General features: G+C 39.8%; 1 protein-coding gene across 1 annotated transcript in view; it reads left to right on the forward strand.

Moving 5' to 3' along the window:
- The window catches only part of LOC124788224 (phosphoinositide 3-kinase regulatory subunit 4), a 195,436-nt gene extending 174,316 nt beyond the window's left edge, over nucleotides 1–21,120 (forward strand). Inside the window, exons 25-28 of the mRNA XM_047255405.1 lie at nucleotides 371–496; nucleotides 861–1,018; nucleotides 15,489–15,664; nucleotides 19,044–21,120. Coding sequence (XP_047111361.1) covers nucleotides 371–496; nucleotides 861–1,018; nucleotides 15,489–15,664; nucleotides 19,044–19,269 — 686 coding nt within the window. The 3' untranslated portion in view covers nucleotides 19,270–21,120. The remainder of the gene's footprint in view (nucleotides 1–370; nucleotides 497–860; nucleotides 1,019–15,488; nucleotides 15,665–19,043) is intronic.
- The last annotated feature ends 2,815 nt before the right edge of the window (nucleotides 21,121–23,935 follow it).

Raw genomic sequence — 23,935 nt, forward strand, 5'->3', positions numbered from 1 at the left:
ACCATTCCGCTTCATGTAAACAATATCTAGACAGCAACAAATGTAAAAATGTACATTCGTGGTTATGCTGGCATAGTAAGCACATTCTCATCTCATAAGTACAAGGCAAATGCAATATCAAATATGCACCATCCTAAAAATCACTGCAGAAACTGTGGTGAATAAACTCTGCAGAAAGTGTGGTTGGCCCATTTGAGGGTCTGCAAACAAAGAAGAGTGATGCAAAAAGATATGTGCAAGAAAAAGGGAAATGAAAGAAAGACTAGAATCTAGCAAGCTATGCTTTTACTTCTATTTACTTTGTTATAATTAATTTTCAGCGTCGTCATTTATATCTATTTACATTGTACTAATTCTTGTTCCCGTGCAGGAGTAATTACTTCTTTCTGCCTGGATTCAAAACAAAGTTGGCTTACACTGGGTACAACAAGTGGATTTCATATCTGTTGGGACCTTCGATTCCAACTGCCTATTACATCAATACTGCATCCTACAGGTTTGTTTCGGTGACTGCTATGTAATAAATAAATAGAAAAATTTTTGTTTACACAGTTTCACCATTTACATTGTAGTAAAAAGTACTGTTGTGTTTGAAGAAATAATAAGTTCATTCTGCTGTGTATGATTTGGAACTACTAGTGGATTTACTTTATACTTTTTCCTTAATACGATTGTATTGAAACTGTGCATTTTGGAAAAACATAATTTTCACTAACAGCTTTTAAATGTGAATATTACTTTATTAAACACTGTTTCATAATCTTCCTATTTGAATCAGCGAATTTCAGTTCTCATTGTTTATTTGTTATTTTCATTGAAAGGTTACAAATAACGCATAGTTACGAACATTTTTTGAGCAGGGGCACGTGTGCGCAGGCTAGTCAGACATCCTGTGGAACACTCGTGGGTGATGTCAGCTGTGCAAGGCAACAATGAGATATCTTTTTGGAATCTGGAGACCCAGTTTCGTCAGGCTGTGTTGTGGGCTAGCAGTGCCCCACCACTCTCACACACACAGGTTTGTGTTGATAGTTCTTGGAAAAGTGATTGGTCTCATGTATTATGTACAGTGTGCTGTTAGCATCATATAAAACTTGTAGGAAAGAATATAATATAGGGAAACCTTCCACATGGGAAAATATATATTTTCCCACTTGAAGGAAAGAGGATGATATGCTTATTAATATTAATATGAAGATGTATCATATTGTTTTATGTTTTCTCTGGTAGCTGAGTACACTGCTACATCTCTGAATTAAGGAGTATGAAAAGGAAGCAGTGGTTGGGAAGGGAATGAGACAGGGTTGTAGCCTATCCCCCGATGTTGTTCAATCTGTGTATTGAGCAAGCAGTAAAGGAAACAAAAGGAAAATTCGGAGTCGGAATTAAAATCCATGTTGAAGAAATAAAAACTTTGTGGTTCGACGATGACACTGTAATTTTGTCAAAGACAGCAAAGGGTCTGTAAGAGCAGTTGAATGGAATGGACAGTGTCTTGAAAGGAGGATATAAGATGAACATCAACAAAAGCAAAACGATGATAATGGAATGTAGTCAAATTAAGTCGGGTGATGCTACGGGAATTAGATTAGGAAATGAGACACTTAAAGTAGTAGATAAGTTTTTCTATTTGGGGAGCAAAATAACTGATGATAGTTGAAGTAGAGAGGATATAAAATGTAGACTTACAATGGCAAGGAAAGTGTTACTGAAGAAGAGAAATTTGTTAACATTGAGTATAGATTTAAGTGTCAGGAAGTCATTTCTGAAAGTATTTTCATGGAGTGTAGCCATGTATGGAAGTGAAACATGGACAATAAATAGTTTGGACAAGAAGAGAATAGAAGCTTTCGAAATGTGGTGCTTCAGAAGAATGCTGAAAATTAGATGGATAGATCACATAACTAATGAGGGGGTATTGAATAGAATTGGGGAGAAGAGAAATTTGTGGCTCAACTTGACTAGAACAAGGGATTGGTTGGTAGGACGAGTTACACTAAGCAAATTCAGAAGGATGTAGGTTGCAGTAGATACAGGGAGATGATCAAGCTTGCACAGTATAGAGTAGCATGGACAGCTGCATCAAACCAGTCTCTGGACTGAAGACCACCACAACAACAACAACAACAACAACATATCTAAGTACTGAACAGCAACATTTCTTGTAGACCCTATGTGCTGGACTTGTAAGTTTTAAGTACCATGAGGGACTCATCAAAAGTTCACTAATTATTTGATATATGAACCTCTCCTAACTTCTGCTTATTACACTGTATGCTGTCACACTCTCATGCCCCTATACAAACCCAAGACCCCTGTGAAGTCCCCATCCCTGCCATGTTTGCTAGAGAGCAACCTGATATCAGTTAAAACAGGTTGGGCAAATGAATGACCCAGAATTATCTCTGGGATGGGTTGATAACTACTACATTTATATCTTTTGGCTGTTTTAACTGAATTAACATGTTTTACAAGTGGTCGGATTTGTCAGCCACATTTTAAAATTAAATAATAATTTTATGAATGTGAGCAGTGACAGTAGTCAAGACAAAATACATAAATAAAATTAAAATGCAGTCATTTATTCATTCATAGAAATAAAACCCATGAATGGTGGCGTCACAATATTTCAAATAATAGATACTTGTGGAACACTATCTAAAAACATCAAATATTGTAAATTGGTTGAAGCTTGCATGTTTGTGAACAAATGCTAACAGATCCTTGAAAACTACTATTGTCTGATTGGTGCATAAATGTGAAGGAGTCATTCACTTGCAAAAAGTTAAAGTATATAATTTGAAGGCCAGTGCCCAGACTCCAATTTCATGAAGCAATATGACACAATCCCCAAACCTGAAAAAAACTGCCTTTGAATATTAAAATATTTCTGAGTATTGTTAAGTATTAAAGAAATGTCTATTAGTAATGAATTTTTCAGTAGTTTAGTGTGTAGGATTATCAAATTGTAAAAATGAAACTGCTGGTTCATATCTTGTTAATCGCACTTTCCTTTTGTACTTCTTTGAATTCCACATGTGTTAACATCTGGCAGTGTTTATAAACAAATATGGGCTCATAAACTTTTAATAAAAATAACATTTCTTATTTTTAATTACTGTTCACATGGAAATATGAAAATTCGTAACAAAGTAAATTTCATAGAAAAATCTGAAACATCAAATAGACAATCGGTTAATTACTTTTCATTTATAGAAACTTTACAGTAATATTGATGCATATAATTATTTTCATTTAACAAAAAAATCATTTGCCACATCTGTATCAGATTTTAATTTGTTTTCAAATGATCAGTAATTAAATATAAGATGATGATATTTGTATTAAAAATTAGGGTTCAACCTTGTTCTTAATTAACTTTTCTATTTGTGAATTAATATGAAATTAAAAAAAAAAAAAAAAAATGCTATTGACTAGAACTGAACCAGAAACTTGTTGTTTACAGTGCAATTATGCTATGTACTGAACAGCCAATAAATTCATTACAAATATACAATTGTTTGATACTCAACAGCAATAAAAAAATCTTCTAATCTTCAGCGACAATATTTTTGAGTTCGTTTGAGGACTGCACCATACTGCTTTAAGAAACTGATGTCTGAGCACTGTTCTTCAAATCCTATAACTATGAAGAAAATCAGAGATGACAGAGCAGTCTGTGTGGTTCCATTGTATGTTCCGAGCTGATGTCCAGAGGTTAACATCTGCCAAATGTTAGAGATCGAAAGCAGCATGGCCAAGTTGCTGATCGACAACTGTCATCTAAGTAATACATAAACACAAGATCCTTCCCTGTCAAGTGACGAACCGTGAAAGACCTCCAGCACCCCATTGCTCCCTCTTATATGCAAGCACAGCAAACACAGCTTCAGCTTTCAGTAAAATGACTCGCCAATTAAATTTACAGTAAATTAAGCTTGCAGTTAACTTGTTGAAAGGAGCAGTGAGAGATGCACCCCTTCTCTTCTCGCTGGTCATTTTCCAATCTCACACATAATCCTCCCACAGAAGAACCCCAAAAGTGCCCCACTTGTGACAGGATACTTTCCGGGACTGGATCAGACTCTGAATGTGGCTCTCCAGCAGGGATACGACTTCCTCAAATCCTGCCCTGAAATGAGATCCATCCTTCATGAAATCCTCCCCACTCCACCAAGAGTGTCTTTCCGCCATCCACCTAACCTTCGTAACCTGTTAGTTCATCCCTATGAAATCCCCAAACCACCTTCCCTACCCTCTGGCTCCTACCCTTGTAACCGCCCCCGGTGTAAAACCTGTCCCATGCACCCTCCCACCACCACCTACTCCAGTCCTGTAACCCGGAAGGTGTACACGATCAAAGGCAGAGCCACGTGTGAAAGCACCCACGTGATTTACCAACTGACCTGCCTACACTGTGACGCATTCTATGTGGGAATGACCAGCAACAAACTGTCCGTTTGCATGAATGGACACAGGCAGACAGTGTTTGTTGGTAATGAGGATCACCCTGTGGCTAAACATGCCTTGGTGCACGGCCAGCACATCTTGGCACAGTGTTACACCATCCGGGTTATCTGGATACTTCCCACTAACACCAACCTGTCAGAACTCTGGAGATGGGAACTTGCCCTTCAGTATGTCCTCTCTTCTCGTTATCCGCCAGGCCTCAATCTCCGCTAATTTCAATTTGCCGCTGCTCATACCTCACCTGTCTTTCAATAACATCTTTGCCTCTGTACTTTCGCCTCGACTGACATCTCTGCCCAAACTCTTTGCCTTTACAAATGTCTGCTTGTGTCTGTGTATGTGTGGATGGATATGTGTGTGTGTCCGAGTGTATACCTGTCCTTTTTTCCCCCTAAGGTAAGTCTTTCCGCTCCCGGGATTGGAATGACTCCTTACCCTCTCCCTTAAAACCCGCATCCTTTCGTCTACATGGGTTACATCTTATTCAAATGACATGCATCTCTACTATCAGCTAAAATGAATAATTGCTCAATTAATTATAAAATGCATTTTGAGTTTAAACATGTGTTACATTTTATGGCTATGCTATGTGATGCTGCATTCGTACTATGTAATGTATTTTGCGGACTATAAGACACACTTTTTTAAAATTGCCTCCAAAATTTGTGTGCGTCTTATACTCAAAATTAATATAAAATTATCCAGTGTTTGATTTAAAATTGCCACCAGTTTTAAAAATGGCCGTATATTCGATACCATGCTAAATCTATCTGTATCTGGCAACAATGGATTTGACTTGAAGCAGCAGTGCACCAATGCAACGAACATGAGTTGCAGGGATTCACGAGCTTGCTAACACTGTCTTCCTCCTGCCCCGCCATCACAAATACAGAACTCTGTCTAGCCTATGATGTACCATTGCTGTCTACAGTGCCAGCAAACTGGAACTGAAAGTGAAAGTGATTTGTGTTATCAGTAAAATTACAATATTTTTGTCAGTAGCTACTTTCATAATGGAAAAAAATAAAGGGTATTCATATGATGTGGGCTATAAATTGAAAGTAGTAGCATATGCAGAAGAACATGGAAATAGAGCAACTGAGTGGTATTTTTGCCCACCACCAACAGAAAAAAGCTTTTGCAGTTAGTGGGCTAGTAAAAAACTGAAAAAAAAGGGAAGACTAAATGTGGAAATAGAGGACTGAATGCAAAATGGCCAAAACCAGAAGACGACGTACTGAAATGGATTCAAGGACACCATCAAAATGGGATTGGAATTAATACAAAAATGATACAAATAAACGCTCGTAAGCTTATGCTACAGTGAAATTTAAGAGGCTGTAAGGGTGAAATTGGTTGGTGCTACAGGTTTATGAATATCATGGACTTAGCATGCGAACCAAAACCAAAATATCTCAGAAAATGCTACAAGAATATGAAGAGAAAATATTATCTTTCTATCTCTTTGTTATTCAGCATTGAAAGAAAGCCAGTGTGGAACTAAGCCAAATAGTGAATATGGACAAAACTCCTCCGACATTTGAGTAACAGAACTGTTGCCAAAGGTGCTAAAACTGTAACTGTAAAAACAAGTGGACATGAAAAAATGCACTACACTGTTGTTCCATATTCACTATTCCACATTTGTTTGCTTTTGTGATGGAAGGACAATATTTTCTCTTCATATTCTTGTGGCATTTTCTGAGATATTTTGGTTTTAGTTCATATGCTAAGTCCATGACACTTCATAAACCTGTAATACCAGGCAACTTCACCTTTAAAGTCTCTTAAATTCCTCTGTAGCAGTAAGTTAATGAGCATGTGTTTGAATCATTTTTGTATTAATTCTAACAGTGTGTACTGACAGTACTAAACTTAATCCAGTGATCATTTTCTAGCGCAAAACAATTCCAAGACATTCTGAAATACAGCCCGGTGTTGTTGTTCACATTCATGGCAAGGACTGGATGGATGAGGCTAGTATGAAATTGTGGATTAACAGTGGGTGGGAGAAAGGAAAGGTGCTTTCTTGAAGACGATTTCTCGTCTTGTGCTGGATCAGTTTAGTAGTCATTTGAAAAATTCTGTGAAAGAGAAATTGAGGCAGGGAAATACAGAGCTTGCTGTTGTCCTGGGAGTACTTACTTCACAATTGCAAACTCTTGATGTCTCGGTAAATAAACCACTTAAGGTGTATGTGAGAGAGGAATGGAACAAATGGACAATGGAAAAACCCAACATGAATTCCCTCAGAGGGGAGCTTTAAAACAACCTATAAGGGGCGTTCAAAAAGAAACGAGTCGGAGGCATAATTACAGAAACCAGTGCCTGTATGTTAGAAGTATTGACCCTGGCTGTTGAGACACTTGTCCCACTGTGACACAAGGTGGTGAATGGCTGTCTCATAAAATTCCCGGGACTGTGATGTTTACCAGTTCTGCACATACAGCTGGGCATCCTTGTCCAAGGTGAATCGTTTGCCCCTCTGAGCCTTTTTAAGGGGACCAAAAATGGCATAATCACAGGGAGAGAGGTTCGGACTGTATGGAGGGTGGCCGAGAACCTCCCATTTGAATATCTGCATTAGTGCTGCGACTGTGTTGGCCATATGAGGCTTTGTATTTTCGTGGAGCAAAATGACCCCACAGGTGAGATTGCCTGGTCGTTTTGATTTGATTGCTTAGTCAAGGGTGGTCAAGGCTTGCGAGTAATGCTGGGCATTCGCTGTTGTCCCATGCCACAGGAAGTGAATCAGAAGGGGGCCATCTTGGTCAAAGAAGAATGTCAACATAACGTTTCCTGCACTCATGTGGATGGCTTTGGCTTTTTTTGGTGGTGGTGACTCTGGATGCTACAGCTGAAGACTTTGCCGTTTTGATTCTGGTTTGAAGTTATGACACCATGACTCATCTCCAGCCACTACTCGTGCCAGGAACGCATTCTCTTCCCGAGCATAGCACTGCAGATGAGCAAGACAGTGGGCCATTCAACATGCTTCCTGGTGTGGTTAAAGACTGTGCGGCACCAATAGGGCACACACTATGCGCAAGTGCAGTCATTCCTTTATGATGGTGTGAACACTTCTGACTCTCAATCCGACCACGGCGGCTACGGCTTTCACTGTCACTCGGCGGTCCTGGGTAATGAGTGCATCCACCAGTGGGACGATGTCATCTGTAATGCAGTGTGGTGCTCCAAACCATGCGTCATCGGCTAACGACACCTGCCCAAACACTTGTGCCACACCTTGACCCTTGCAAGGGACATGCAGTGTTCACCATATATTTGTGTCATTCATCGATGAATGTCCGTTTCTCCTTCTCCTTCTGCTGTCATAAAATGAACACCACCTCTTTGCTCTTCTGTTGATGCCTCCATGTCACTGTTTGCAATGCAACTGGGAGTGTTGGATGATTGATGAATGCTGCTGCTAGCTCTGTGTAGTCACGTGACATGCATGCGTGCCTTCTAGCAACAGGCAGTGAACTTCGTTGCTCTGGTCGGAACCACAGCTCTTTACACATACCATGATATTACATCTACATCTACATCTACATGACTACTCTACAATTCACATTTAAGTGCTTGGCAGAGGGTTCATCGAACCACAATCATACTATCTCTCTACCATTCCACTCCTGAACAGCGCACTGGAAAACCGAACACCTAAACCTTTCTGTTCGAGCTCTGATTTCTCTTATTTTATTTTGATGATCATTCCTACCTATGTAGGTTGGGCTCAACAAAATATTTTCACATTCGGAAGAGAAAGTTGGTGACTGAAATTTTGTAAATAGATCTCGCCGCCACAAAAAACGTCTTTGCTTTAATGACTTCCATCCCAACTCGCGTATCATATCTGCCACACTCTCTCCCCTATTACGTGATAACACAAAACGAGCTGCCCTTTTTTTGCACCCTTTCGATGTCCTCCGTCAATCCCACCTGGTAAGGATCCCACACCGCGCAGCAATATTCTAACAGAGGACGAACGAGTGTAGTGTAAGCTGTCTCTCTAGTGGACTTGTTGCATCTTCTAAGTGTCCTGCCAATGAAACGCAACCTTTGGCTCGCCTTCCCCACAATATTATCTATGTGGTCTTTCCAACTGAAGTTGTTCGTAATTTTAACACCCAGGTACTTAGTTGAATTGACAGCCTTGAGAATTGTACTATTTATCGAGTAATCGAATTCCAACGAATTTCTTTTGGAACTCATTTGGATCACCTCACACTTTTCGTTATTTAGCATCAACTGCCACCTGCCACACCATACAGCAATCTTTTCTAAATCGCTTTGCAACTGATACTGGTCTTCGGATGACCTTACTAGATGGTAAATTACAGCATCATCTGCGAACAACCTAAAAGAGCTGCTCAGATTGTCACCCAGGTCATTTATATAGATCAGGAACAGCAGAGGTCCCAGGACGCTTCCCTGGGGAACACCTGATATCACTTCAGTTTTACTCGATGATTCGCCATCTATTACTACGAACTGGGACCTTCCTGACAGAAAATCACGAATCCAGTCGCACAACTGAGACGATACCCCATAGGCCCGCAGCTTGATTAGAAGTCGCTTGTGAGGAACGGTGTCAAAAGCTTTCCGGAAATCTAGAAATACGGAATCAACTTCAGATCCCCTGTCGATAGCAGCCATTACTTCATGCGAATAAAGAGCTAGCTCCTGTCACCGGTTTGCGCATTCCAGATGCAGGCTCTTTTCTTTTTGAACACCCCTTATACAATCAAATGAGTGTGTCAGTGAATAAAGAGTCGTGGTCTAGAGTGAGAGAAGACATTAGTGTTAAATCTTTCAAGAAGTGTGGCATAAGTAACTCTATCAATGGCCATCTGATATATGAAGAGGACTATGATGAAGTTGAAGAGGTAGAAGGGGGGGAGGGGAGGAGGAGGAGGAGGAGGAGGAGGAGGAGGAGGAGGAGGAGGAGAACAACAAGAAAGTTCAGATAAGGATTTTCAGGGATTTTAAAGGGCAGCACGGTTGTATAAACTAAGAATTTTTTTCAGTCTTGCTTTGCAATCTAATAATAAAAATGGTAAAAATGAGTTTTTTTAAAAAAAAAATGCTTAAAAATTAAGTTGTGTCTTATAGTCCATAGCATCTTATAGTCCATAAAATATAGTATATGTGTGGATGATTTTGAGTTCTGGCAAATTTGTGTAATTAGATGTAATTAAAATCTGTTGTAACCTCTAAAGTGCTTGATCCCTTGGTGAAGGGTGATCATTGGTAACAACTACCACATCTGCTGTCATCTGACACTGGTTTGTGACTGTGGCTATAACCACCTGCATTCTGTTAATTGTTATAAGGTATTATGTGTGACGTTAGCATTGATTTATGCAGACTGTTGTAACTTCTTTAGTTTTTGTGCACAAGCATCTATCTTAGGGGCAATGGAACTGTGACACAGTCGAAACTACAATCAGTATTATAGTCTGAAGTGACAAATATGCTGGTTCACCATTCATGATGACAAGGATGTCAACTCATATGTATGGCACATTGGTTTATAGCTAGTGACTAAATATAAACTTATATTCTGTAATGTTCATTCTGTAGAATAGTGTACCACATAGAAAATGATAATTGTCATTAGCAATAGCTGTTCATGCTGTAATAGGAACAACACTTGAAAAAGAGCTTGTTGCGTTATTCATTAGGTAAAAATGCAACCAATAGTTAATGATCATTGTGCAGTTAGACAGTCATAAATAAAATAGATTTTTTATTCTGTAAATCAGCTTGAAATGCTATGGTGATTTCATATCACACAATGACAATGTGCCTAGAGGTTTACAGTAATGTACTGGACTAATGGTGCCTGAAAAGCTTCAATCAACATACATTGGTCCAGAATATTTTACAGTTTAATTACATTGTGCCCTTAATGTTCCTGCCCAGAAAAAAATCTGTTGGCCTGATATTAAGAGTACAAGTTTGAAGTATATGTGCCTAAAAGGCACTTGTGATCTGTGGACAAAGCCAGTGTTTTTGTGAGTGGAGCAATGAAGAAACACAAACGATGTAAGCCAGAATATCCAAGTACAGAGCAGGGTCGAATACTGAGTAGTAGCTTTTGATACAACTAGGCATGATGCAGAGTGTGACACTAAGCTGTGTTGTGTGCCTAGATTCAGATTGCTATTTGGTGAGACTGTGTGACCTTGTGGTGGTACCTCTGATGATGAGTAGTAGCTTTTGATACAACTAGGCATGATGCAGAGTGTGACACTAAGCTGTGTTGTGTGCCTAGATTCAGATTGCTATTTGGTGAGACTGTGTGACCTTGTGGTGGTACCTCTGATGATGCCTGACTCAATCTTGCTGGAACGCCTTTGCCCTGTCATTGATAATGTTGGATAACAGGGATATTAAATTCCTTCTTCTTGAGAAGGGGCACGGCTGGAGCGGAGGGAGTGGTCCAGTCTCCATAGATTCTAAAACTGTGATCTCTTGCCCATGTGCTGTTGGGGGTACAAGAGCAGAGGTCATACTATGGCGTGGAAGGGATAAGAGAGGGGTGGGAAACCTGGCTGGAGGTATCTCTTTTGTGGTGTGTGAGGCAAAAGAGGAGGCAAAGATGGGGACACCAATTGCAATGGCAGTCAAAGATGGAGCTGGTAGCGGTGGAGCAAATGAATGGTCCTGGCCACAGTGTTGTACTGCTGTTGGCACATGTGGGCAAGGATGATACCTTCAGTATACCCCAGATGCTGACTGAACATGCGAGCCCAGACAAAGGCACCTTTCTTGTAGGCAGACTGGTAAGCAGAATGGGCACATTGTATGGGACACAGGAGGTCTAACAGGGTGTGATGGCTCCAGTCTGGTAGAATTTCAGCTGGACTAATTCCACTGGTGGGTGTGGACCAATACATCATGAGGAAGCTGTACAAGGCCTTCTGCATCTAAGTCTTGAAGTATGGACCATGCATTCAGCCTGCACATTGGAGGTGGTGTGAAAGGGGTGGTGGTCAGATGCTTGATGCTGTTGCGGCAACAGGAGCCCTTGAACTGATCGTAAATTGGAGCCCAGTGTCTGATACCAGAGCACAAGATGCAACCTCAATGGCGAAAATCCGCTCGGGCAGGGGTGGTGGCATGGGAGGTAGTGGACAACATGCACACATCATATAGGAAATTGGAAAGGGCATCCACCACTAACAGCCACACAGTTCCCTGAAATGGCCCAGCAAAATCGATGTCCACCCTCTCCCATGAGTGGTCAGGGTGGGGCCATGGGAAAAAATGTTTGTGCTGGGGATCCTGATTGAGGGAGCAGGCAGGGCTGGAGTGGCATCATCTGCAGTGTTGACATAGATGCTGGGCCAGTAGACTTGCCACTGAGCTAATGCCTTCAGGCATTTCATTCCCCAGTGTGACGTGTGAAAGAACTGAAGAATGCTGGACACACAGGGTGTGGAATGAAAACCCGGCAGTCGGAGCCTTCCATGGCCAGTGTCAAGACACCCTGCGAGGCACAGAGCCAGTAGTGCAGCACAAAATTACAAAAAACAGTGTTGGCCTGTCAGAAAACGTGCTTTGTACACCACTTATGAACCGTTGGTAAATCCTTGCAAAGGATGGGGTCGTGGAAAGCCATCACAGCTACCTCACGTGCTGTCAGCGGTAATTCAACCAAAGTTGTTTGTAGCTGTTGATTCTATGCAAAACAAACAGTCTCATAGTGATCAAATTCTGCATCAGGCCAAGAGGGAGATGGGACAAGGGCGTCTGCCATGGTCTGTTTGGTAGTGGGCCAAAAATTTACGTTGTAATGATACAAGCTTAAAAACAGAGCCTAGAATTACAGACACTGCACCATCTTATCTGGAAGATTAGACCACTGCCAAAACAAGAAAATCCAAAGGCTTGTTGATCAGTCAGTAAGTGAAATTTGCTATCATACAAATACATATGAAACTTTTTGACACCATAGAAAATTGTTAATGCCTCTTTCCCAATTTAGAAGTAGTTAACTGTGCAAAATTTAACATTTTGGAGGTGAAGGCAGTTGACACTCTGAACCATCTGACAACTTGTGAGATAAAACTGCCACAATGCCATACTGGGGTCATGTCTCTCACCAGTGTTAGTGGCAGACACGGCATATATTGGATCAGACACAGAGCTGCCTTAAGACCATCCATAAGGCATTGAAAAGGCTGCTGACAGGCAACCGACCACACAGATTTGACACCTTTCTTGCGCAGCTGATTTAATGGGTGCACGATCTGTTCAACTTGGGGATTGAACTTTGAATAGTACATGATTTTGCCCAGAAACTCCTGCAACTGTTTAACGTTAGTGGGCGCAGGCATATTGATAATCACATCATTGTGTTTGTGCATGGGTGGGATACATTTGTGACTATGAATGTGCCCCAGGTGTTTGACACTGACGGCAAAGAAACTGCACTTCTTCAACTGACAGTGTAAACCATTTTGCTGGAGCCATTTAAAGAGGAATTCAAAATTCTAGTAGTGTTCTGCATGGGTCAGGCCCATGACAATATCATCCAGATAATTAACACAGTATGGAATTCCTTGAATCAGTTGTTCTAAATACTTTTGAAAAATAGTGGGTGCACTCACAAACCCAGGTAGTGCGCATTGTGCACAAACAAGCTAAATGGCATATTTAAACTAGCAACTGACATGTAGTCTCATCAAGCTGCAGCTGAAAGTAAGCATACTGTAAAACGGTTTTGGAAAATATTGGCTCCCAAGCTAGCTTAGACAACTTTTCTAGGTGAGGCAGTGTTAGCAATCAATGTTTGACAGTGTGTTAACAGTGGACTTAAAATCACCATAAATACATAATGAACCATTGGGTGCTTAATGACAACCACATGAGTTGCCCTTGACTGGTGGAAACTGAGGAAGTAATGCCTTGGTCCTGAACCTGTGTAATTTACGCCTGAAGAGCCTCATGAACCACAAATTGAAGCAGGTGAGTGCTACAAAACTTAGGCACTATCGAAGCCTTCAGAGGAATCTGAGATGTAAAGTTACATGCACACCTGAGTGTTTTTATCAAATATATCCTTATACATCATGCACAGTGCATCAAGATCAGAAAAATGCACCATTAGTGACACTAAATTAACTTGGTCCAGTACTGTGAACCCAAAACCAGTAAAGGTGTGTACACCAAAAATGTTAGTAGCAGTCAGGGAGTGCACTGCTAAAAAGGTTAGCACTTGTTCATCATGTTTGTACTTAGCCGCCAGTTAGAATTTTCTGAGGAGAGAACTGGCACTGGGGTAACATGTGTCCTTGTTGATTAAGGAATTCCATGGCCTGGCCAAGTTATATCAAATTCAAGGTTAGCTTTGATGGCAGCTGGGGAAACTGCCAATGGTGAAGTCATGATGGAATGGTGTTGCCGTCCTGATGCAGCACTGTATGTGTCCAACGAGCTGCCTATTGACACATGACAACCAGGTCACCACTCTTACCACAAGCTCAGCACCCTGCAGCATGGTGCAGGCATCAGCATCTGGTGTGCCTGCTGCCATACTCAGGACAAGACTGTAACATCTGTGATATGTTTGACTGATGATGCGATTCTGGAGGGGGGCCGTTTATGACCCGCCTAGTTAACATTACAAAGGAGGTCACCAACTCTAAGGGCAGGACCAGAATCGGCAACATACTTACTAGTGTTCCAGATGCCTGGCAACTGTGATGAGACTTAGAATCAGAGGATGAATCATCAAATGACCTCCACTTACAACCTGAGAAATGTGAATTTCATTTGGAAAAGCATGATGAGTTGCCAAAGCAACATCAGAAGACTTAGCAATTTTAAGCATTTCACCAAGACTAGAATTTGACTTGGCCAAAGCTTTAGCAGTGACCTCTCTGTTAGGGACAAGACATCAATCTCATCCCAAATCAAGAATTCCACTTAACGAAACGTAACAGTTCTGACACGTAAAACTGCACTTGCCTGCAAGAGCCCACAAGTCAGCTGCCCAAGCAGAGTATGATTGTCCATGTTTGTGACACTGATTAAACTGAATTCCAGAAGCAGCAAGGTATGTCTGCTGACTGTAGTTTTGCTTAACATAGCACAGAAAGCACTGAAAGACAAGTCATTATGTTCTGAGAGTGGCTATAGTTTCTGCACCACTTAATATAAATGACTACCGGAAGACAATAGTAAATCGCATTTCCACTCAGTAGAAATATCACGCAGATGACAATGCAAGTAAAGATGTTGGAAGTAGACATCTCAGCTCTCTGAAACCTCGTTGAAGGGGTGGAGGGGGGGGGGGGGGGGGGGGGAGTGGATGGCGTTGGTAGCACAGTAGTGCCCTCCAACTGCTGTGGTGGTTGTTGCTGCTGCTGAGACACAAGATGCAGAACACCTTAATCACTATGAACAAAACCAGCATTGACATGAGTGGAGTAATGAACAAACATCAAGAATGTAAGCCAGAATGTCCAAGCCCAGAGCAGGGTTCAATACTGAATAGCAACTAGGTGTGATACAAATGAGCGCAAGCAGTCTACAGTACCAGACTGTGGCCACTCACCGAGATCATGCTGGCATCTGAATGTCTGGGTGTACTGCTTCTGCTCTGTTTTTCAGAGCTCCATTCAGGTTTTTTTTAATACACAATCAAATGACTAGATTAGTCAAGCACTGTACTGTCCCAAGAGATTGTTCCGCTGAGGATGAAAGGCAGACCTCTGGCATGTACGAGTAACCAGTGCCAGCTCTTCCTGCAGAAGAGAGGGAAATACAGGACCACCATTCATGTTGCACATCAGGACACATCAGATGTTCACCTTACTCTAGCATATTCTCTGAAGTAATGCAGTTGCTTTGGTGTCTATATTTTAGTTTGCATTTCTTTATGTCTCAGTGTTCTCTATATTTTACATTTAAGTAGTTTCTGACAATTTGTGTGTGTGTGTGTGTGTGTGTGTGTGTGTTTCAAAGTTTTTACTCTTTCTTTTTTATTTTAATAACAACAGGTTCACCAGAACAGTGTTTGTGCAATGTATGCTGGATGTGTAGACCGATCACCATTTGTAATTACTGGAGGAACAGATATGAGAGTCAGATTCTGGGACTTAGAGTCCCCTAATGAATCATATCTTGCTATACCAGCTGCTAATGATTCTGTAACACCATCTACAGTCTGTTATAAGTAAGTACAAGATTTTTTTGTATGTAGACATTATAACATTCCAAATACAGTGTATGTTCACAGCTTCCACAGCAATCTCACTGTCAAACTGCTGCACAGTGCTGTCCTAATTGGGCAGCAAATACTTACTTGGCTAAGGTGTATGTATATGTACTGTTGTTATTGTAGTAGTAGTTCTTGTTGTTCATTGTATTACCTAATTAAAGTTCATTTCTGTGACAATGATACATTTTTCTGTATCAGTTTGCACTCCTCCTATGGAATAATAACTATAATGCTACAGGTAGATTGTAATGCTGTTTTTAATCCACTAAAGTTGTCAAAAAAAGGCAAAATGTAAAACTTGGTTCTGGGATATAATGTGCTCTTCTCCAATAATAAAAGAACTGCATAGTTTAACACCCTAATGTCAGTGCTTCATATCCTCACATAAGAAAATGGAACAAAGTTTGTTATGTAACCCAGGAGATTAGTGTACAGCCTGATTTACCACAATACCACATGAGTTTTGGAACATTATCTTAATATAGTATAGTATCTTAGAGGAGCAGAGTTGAAATACATGTAACATTGTTCCTTAAACTTACATCTATATATGATCATGCAAACTGAGAGTATTGTGACATAATCGGATTTGTTCTTCTGAGTGTCATATTGACTGATAGTCAGCCTGAATAAAAATCTTTCAAGCAAAAGAGGAATATATTTTGTTGGTTAGCAGAAAAAAAATTATACGTGTGTGCGTGTGTGTGCGTGTGTGTGTGTGTGTGCATGTGCGTGTGTGTGTGCGTGCGTGCACGCACATGCGCACGCGCGTGTGTGCTTGTGCGTGTGCAGGTGCATGCGCATGCACATGCACACTTACTTGCATGCGTGCACTTGCTTGTGAGCACTGATTATGGAGTAAATGTTTTCTAATTTTCTAACCAGTCCTCTCTTCTCACAAACTTTTCACTTGCTCACTTATTTTCTTCGACCATTCTATTAATAATGTTACTGTGGCTCCACTTGATAGAATGTGTCCAGGTTTGTAGATGAATTGACAATCCTGTTTTGGATGCAGTAATTGTGCAACTGAACTAGTGGTTTTCTTCAGGTGCCTCAAGCAGTGGTCTTACGTTTGCCTTCTAGAGGGACTCCAAACAGTCCAGTTGTAGTCATGCAGCTGCCGTGCAGTACTAAGGTGGTACCATCGTACCCTTACAGCCTCTTTCTAATGTCACATGTGGTCGGTTCTGCCCTGGTTTTTGGGATACAGTTTTGGTCTCTATAACCTGTCACCACATTTGAGAAACAATAGAACAATTCACATTAAGCCATTGGGCCACATTAGTTTCCAACTGTTCTGCTTCCATTCTTCCTCTGGCCCTACATCACAGAGAGTCTGGTAGGCATCTTCCCTGTGCCATAATGCACCTTCTGTGACTGTGTACATAGCAATAGTGGATGTGGGACTACCCGGCAAACACTACCCCATTTTGCAGGTGCCCTGACATCATCGTTGACTGGAATGCTATCTTTCATGCAGACAGTGACTGAACGGACACCTGCTGACAGTTTGTATGATTATGTTAGGAATTAGACACAGGTGGGAGGAATAGTGGTTTGTTGCTTTAATTTTGGACACTAGTGTATGTGTGAATATGCACAGGATTACAAATGCAATCCATGAGCAGAGACTGACATGCAAGTTGATTAAAAGAATTAAAAGTAATATGTGTGTTTGCATGGCCATTCTTTGCCTCCAAAAACAAAGAAAGAAGGAAAGAAAAGAGAGAGAGAGAGAGAGAGAGAGAGAGAGAGAGAGAGAGAGACGAAAAGAAAGAAGGAAGAAAGTCTTGAACCACTTCTCCCGCCTACTCCCTCAATTCACATCTCCACTGAACATCTCTCTCTCTCTCTCTCTCTCTCTCTCTCTCTCTCTCTCTCTCTGTCTGTCTAATTAACATGCATCACACATTATTATGGGAAAAAATTTCACTTGCGGGATGACAACATACAAAGAAAACAAATGAATGAACAAAGACACTGTGCTGGAACATATGAAAATACAGTAATATTTATCTAATGAAGTATTACAAAAGGTAGTTGATGTGGAAAAAACACCAATGAAGTGTACAAAAAAGCTGGTTTTGAAAATGTGAAAAATTGCCTAAAGTGAAAGTGCACTCCCGAACGTGTCGTATTGAGGCAAACTGTGCACAGAAGGCTTTGGCAGAGTGGCCTTTATTGTCAGAGACTGCTGTATGTATACCTCTGACACGTCTTCACAGGAGAAAACGTCTAGAGTGGAGTCGTCAACATGCTACCAGACGGTTGAACAGTGGGCCAATGTTCTTTTCACAGATGAATCCCGATTTAGTATGGAGAGTGATTCGCCACGGATTTGCATCTGGAGGGAATGTGGAATACGATTTCAGGACCCAAACGTTGTGGAATACGAGTTCAGGACCCAAAAATTATGGAAAGAGACCGATATCAAGAAGGATCTGTAATTCTGTGGGTAGCGATTATGTTGAACACTTGAATACCTCCTCATGAAATAGTACAGGTGAATTAGCAAGGTTTAACTGCTATCAGGTATCGTGACGAGATCTTGGAACATCATGTGCAGTTGTTGTGAGATGCTGTGGGCCCAGACTTCTTATTGATGGACACTGATGCTCGATCTCATAGAGCACAGGTGGTTTATGTTTTCTTGGAAATGGAAGATAATGCACACATGGTGTGGCCTGTTCACTCTCCTGATTTGAATCCTATAGAGTATGTCCAGAATGCAGGATGTTTCACTTCAGCATCCACCAACCACTCTCCAAGACTTGTGCACAGCTCTGCAAGAATAATGGGCATTATTGCCTCAATAAGAGATTGATGACATCATTTGTGGCAGGCTCCATCACTGTCAGACCTGTATTGCTGCCGGAGGTGTTCACGTCCCATACTGAGCACATTAATCAGTTGTCAGAATGTGTGTGTGCAAATCCATTAAGTCGCAAAAAAATGAAGAATGTTTTTGGCTACCACTGTGCATGTTCCAGTTGTTTACGTCCTGTATTCTTTATAGTGTTTCTGCTATACTATCACCTGTTTATATGGTTTTGTGGCAAAATAAGTGCAGCTTGCAACATTTCCATTTGTTGCTTTAATTTAGGACTCCAGTGTAGATCCCAGTTTGTCCTCTCCTTTCATATTTCATTCATAGTGTTTGTGGCCCCAAACTGTTTATTAAGAACACTACTTCATTCAACTGCATTAAATATTTCTGCATATTTAAAAGATAGCTAGAGCAATATTCTCCTGGAGTAAACACACTTTATCTAATGAGATGTGCAAAAACTCCCTCTCTTTTTTTTTTTTTTTTTTTTTTTTTTATTTACAGGTCACGGTTAGTGGATGGAACCAATGTAGTGCAAGAGGTGCAGAAGCCACGATCACAGTCTGCGGGAGTCCAGAGACAGCGCAGTAATGAAGAGGCGCCCCGCCCGGGCCCTGACCAGCCTCAGGCAGGCCATCATGATTGGATTAGTGAAGTGGCCATGTGTCAGGCATCACAGTGTTTCCTGCTTACTGGGTCTCGTGATGGAGTTATCAAAGTCTGGAAGTAGAGGTGTAAACTAGTCTTCATGATAGTCCTCCACTGTCTACTGTAGCCTATACGAACTTACAAGACCTCTGTTATTCCGCTAAGGAAATGGCTGTGAGGCAATAAGGTGACAATACTTCCGTTACATTCCGCAATACAGTCACTATGGCTGTTACATTGTTCAGAGACGTTTGTCAGTCAGTCTTGTGTATAGTAGCATTCATTATGACTCTAAATAAGCTCTCTTCAGTTCTGTGTTGATAGTAACGTCATTTTATTTAATAGCTTTAATTATGTTCCCAATCCATATATATCATTGGTACTGTTACACACCATTTGCATTCCCTTCAGTTATTGGTGTGGGAATTGTGCTGTTTGCTTTTATATTATACACATTGACAAATTAAATATAATAATTAGTTGTTGACTAGGAGAACAGCAACTACAACAGAAATGTTCTGATAATTTTATAGCTTAATTATATCTAACTCCTCCTGCCCCATTTCCTATAATAGTTTTGAAGATGGTAATGCCATTAATGCAAGGTTTGCAGTTTAAAATTATAATGATTAACAATAATGTTCATACACATCTCATTTTTTAATGTCCCTTTTCTGTTTTGACTGTTTCACTTTATGTGAACAAGAATTTTGTATGATAAAGATTTTTTTTGTTATACTTTCCTTTTTTTCATGTCCTTAATAGATTATATTCCAACCGAGGGCACCCACACTGTGTTGGCAAGTAATTTCGATTACAATGTGTTATTGATCCTATCTCAATTTCCGTACTCAAGTAAATGTGTTTAACTTGACCTCAGAGACTGCTTGGTGTTATGCTTTTGTTCCAAGGATAATTTTCTAGAAAACTTCATATTTATAGAGAGAATGTCATTTGAATTATTATTCTGAAGCTGCTTTGTACCTAAGTTGCATTTTAGGGAAACTTGTTATGGTAACACAATTTGAAGTGTTTTTATAATCTGCGATTGTACAAGCCAAGTTCTATTGAATAATTTGCCTCTGAGTTATGTTTCTCAGGTTAAAGACCTTACTGTGGTGGCCATAATTAGCAAACTGTTTTATCCTTTATTCAATCATGTCTCGATATTGAATGCTTGACAGGCTGTTGTGTAACCATTCTTTTAAAACGTGATTTGAAGACCTCTTTTCTAAATGTAGTAAGTCAACAGCGATAGAAAAATTTAAAGTCTTTTTGAGATTGAGGGGATACTATTTAATTATCCTTGAGGAAGGTATCTTTTAGTTATGACTGACATTTTTCCTACCAATCCATGTTCATGAAAAGGTAATTTTATTGTTGTAAATACATGAATAAAATTATTTATTTTCATTCTGTAGCTATCATAAAGTAACGTGACCAAAGTAACGCATCTGGGTTGCTCGGCACACAAGACTTGCAGTATCAGCTATTTTCATAGTAATTCATTAGCAACTTTATCAAACAAGTGTTTTCACTGACTTACTATTTACCATATTTATGTTCTTATGTTAAGAATCCATTTGAGAAAATATGCTAGCACAGAAAAAATCAGAAGAGTGGATTTTTTTTTCATATTTGTGTCTCCTGGATGTGTAGTAAATCAAAATGAAAATAATGTTCCTTTTGTTTGCCAGTATTTTCATTTTTTTTACCTAGGGAAATACTACTTTTTATAGCTCACTAAATGATATCCTCACATTGATGATAAGACTGAAACATTTTTGAACATCACTGAAAATTGCATACAATTTGTTTTTCTTATTATTGTAGTAGTTTATATTAATGTCTGTGATAATAAAGTAGTACCAAAAATCATTGGTACATATACTGTCCAGATATATTACTCTGTATATATGTGAACTGTGAGTAATACAATGTCTTTGTAATGTTTTTGGTAATAAATGATATTAACAGTTACATTATTGTTTCAACACCCTCAACTGTGAATGACACAAGCATTTGGTGAAGTCTGGCTGATGAGAACAAGGGCACCCATACAAAGTTTTGTAGGTGGTGGGCCTTGACCTGGAGGTATTTTTAATATTGTGGAAGACAAATGGTGACTTGTAAGTAGCCGTAAGTAAGTTAGAAAGAGAATTTTGTTTCTTATTCCTAGAAATATTTTACTCCTACACTCAATGATATTACATGGTCATCTGATAATCATATTATTTATTAAAGCAATTCATTGTCACAATGCAGGAACACTTTTCAAGGGAGCAGCATTGTTTGTTGACCAAATATGCTGTATTATCATTATTCTGCAGCAATAAGATATCTAAATCTGTCATTATCTTTGCACAAATGCATCTGCATGTTGTTGCTTGTACAGGGCTCCAAAAAACCGTCTAGCGTGGTAATGGATACCGGAGTTGCTCAATCTGGGTGTTTTTACTTCTTGAAGGAGTGGTGGGACTAAAAAGCAGAGACAAGTAAGGAGTTAGGCATTGTAACAAAAAGGATTAGATAGAGGTGAGTATTCTGTGTTTATTTTGATGGTTATTCTTTTAGCTAGTAAGAGACATATATGTACGTGAATTTAATTTTTTTTAAAATATTTGTATGATAATACATGACAGTTGAAACCACTGCCATTAATTAAAATAATGTTTTGATGAGTAGTTAGTTTAAAAATGGGACAGAAAAATTTAAGAAAGACATGATCAAACAGTGGAAAGTTGAGGATGGAATAACAACAATATGGATAGAATAGATTGTTAGTCTGTTAGTCACCTTTCAGAGGAGATGTTGAGTCATAGACAGGCATAATGAAAAAGACTGTTAAAATATTTAAGCTTTTGGGTGAAGCCCTTCTTCCGAAGTAGAAAACACACACACACACACACACACACACACACACACACACACACACACACACACACACACACACAGCCACTGTCTCCAGGCAGTGAAGCCTGACTGGCAGTTGGTGTTGCATAGAACCTTTCCAGTGACTTGTGAGAGGAATGGGACACTATCATTACAGAACTTGTGGACAGCCTTTTTGTTAGTGTTGCAAACCGATCAGATCTGTATTGCTGTCTGTGATGAGCATACTGAGTACCAGTTATTTGACATACGTGGAGGTAATGAAACATTTTGTATCACATGACTACTTTGAGAGTAGTTTCTTTTCTGGCCATTGTTTGACCAGAATGATTTCCTGCTGAATCATTAATAAAGCAGGCATAATATTCATATGGGCTTTTGATGTCCCAGAACCCAATGTAACAAGATTACAAAGCAATATAGGATTATTTGTTATCGTTTTTGACACTGTGCAATTTGCAGAATTTGGCAAGATAAATATGTATATGTCTAATAAATGAGTTACTCATCTGTATGTGTAGGTTATTGTTTTCCTTTCATACACCTGTGTGGTTGGGTCGTTTCCTTCTATTGCCATATGTCTGTAATGCAGCTAAAGTTGTCAGCTTTTGCTGAAAGTAATCAGCTCCTTTCTGTTTTGAATATAGCTTTTGGCAGTGTTCACAGGATTCATGGTGCCTTTTATAATCATAGGTTCACTCACAACATAATATTATTGACACCAGAATTAGCAAGTTCCAAGGTGGATGTTTCAGCAGGTATTGTTCTGCAGGATAGCATAAGTGGATATGACTGTCAACTTAATGCAACCAAGAAGTGAAATTAATTTCACACAAAATGCTTACCAAATCGCAGCATGGGTTTAGGAAAGACCTAAGCACGACCACTGCTGTTACCAGTTTCTTCAATGAAGTACATAGTAATATAGAACGCAGTATCCACACAGCAAAGCTTTTGACTCAGTAAACCGTGAGCCTCTCTTAAAAAAACTATGGGCGTACAATATCAGTGATGCATCAATGAAACTTCTGTCCACCTATCAGGTGTATCGGAAACAGTGTACCAAACTTACACATCAGGTTGACAATAAGATCTTAACCTTTAAATCCACAAGTGAAACAGTGACACAAGGAGTCCCTCTACACTCAAGGCTTGGACCTTTCCTCTTTTTAGCACATATTAATGATGTTGTACACCCCAATGACTCACAGATTGTAAATTATGCTGACACCTCAGTTTTATTTCATGGCAAAGATTGTGAAGAACTGAAATTCTCAGCAAGTAATGGGATACTAGAATTAAGTTCATATTTTCTTGCACAAGGATTAAAGATCCATGTAAATAAATCCCAGATGCTAATATTTACAACTGGCAGCTCACACCACTCATGAGTAAATGAGGCATGGGGAATAGTGGCAGAGGAAGCAAACAAGTGTAAATTTCTAGGGGTCCATCTGGACTCAAACCTCTGGTGGATAAGCCACATTAACGCTGTATGTAAAAAAGTCAGAAATGGGCTGTATCTTCTTAGCCAACTGTCCAAAATGGTTCCCATCCACATGCTTAAAACTGTGTATTATGGGTCAATCTATCCCCATCTTAGCTATTATATAGAAATAAGGGGTTGTGCCGCTGACATTCACCTTAACAGAGTACTATTGCGACAAAAAGGATAGTTAAGGATTTTACGTGGACTAGGCTGTAAAGGCTCTTGTCGTGATGTTTTCAGACAACACAAGTACTTCATCATATACTCTTTGTATCATTATAAATTAATAACTTTTTTTGTCTCACAGAAAACCAAAGTAACTAAATATAATGATATACATGACCACAATACTAAGTCCAAAGAGAAT

This window comes from Schistocerca piceifrons, chromosome 3, assembly GCF_021461385.2.
Source record: "Schistocerca piceifrons isolate TAMUIC-IGC-003096 chromosome 3, iqSchPice1.1, whole genome shotgun sequence".
NCBI lineage: Eukaryota > Metazoa > Arthropoda > Insecta > Orthoptera > Acrididae > Schistocerca > Schistocerca piceifrons.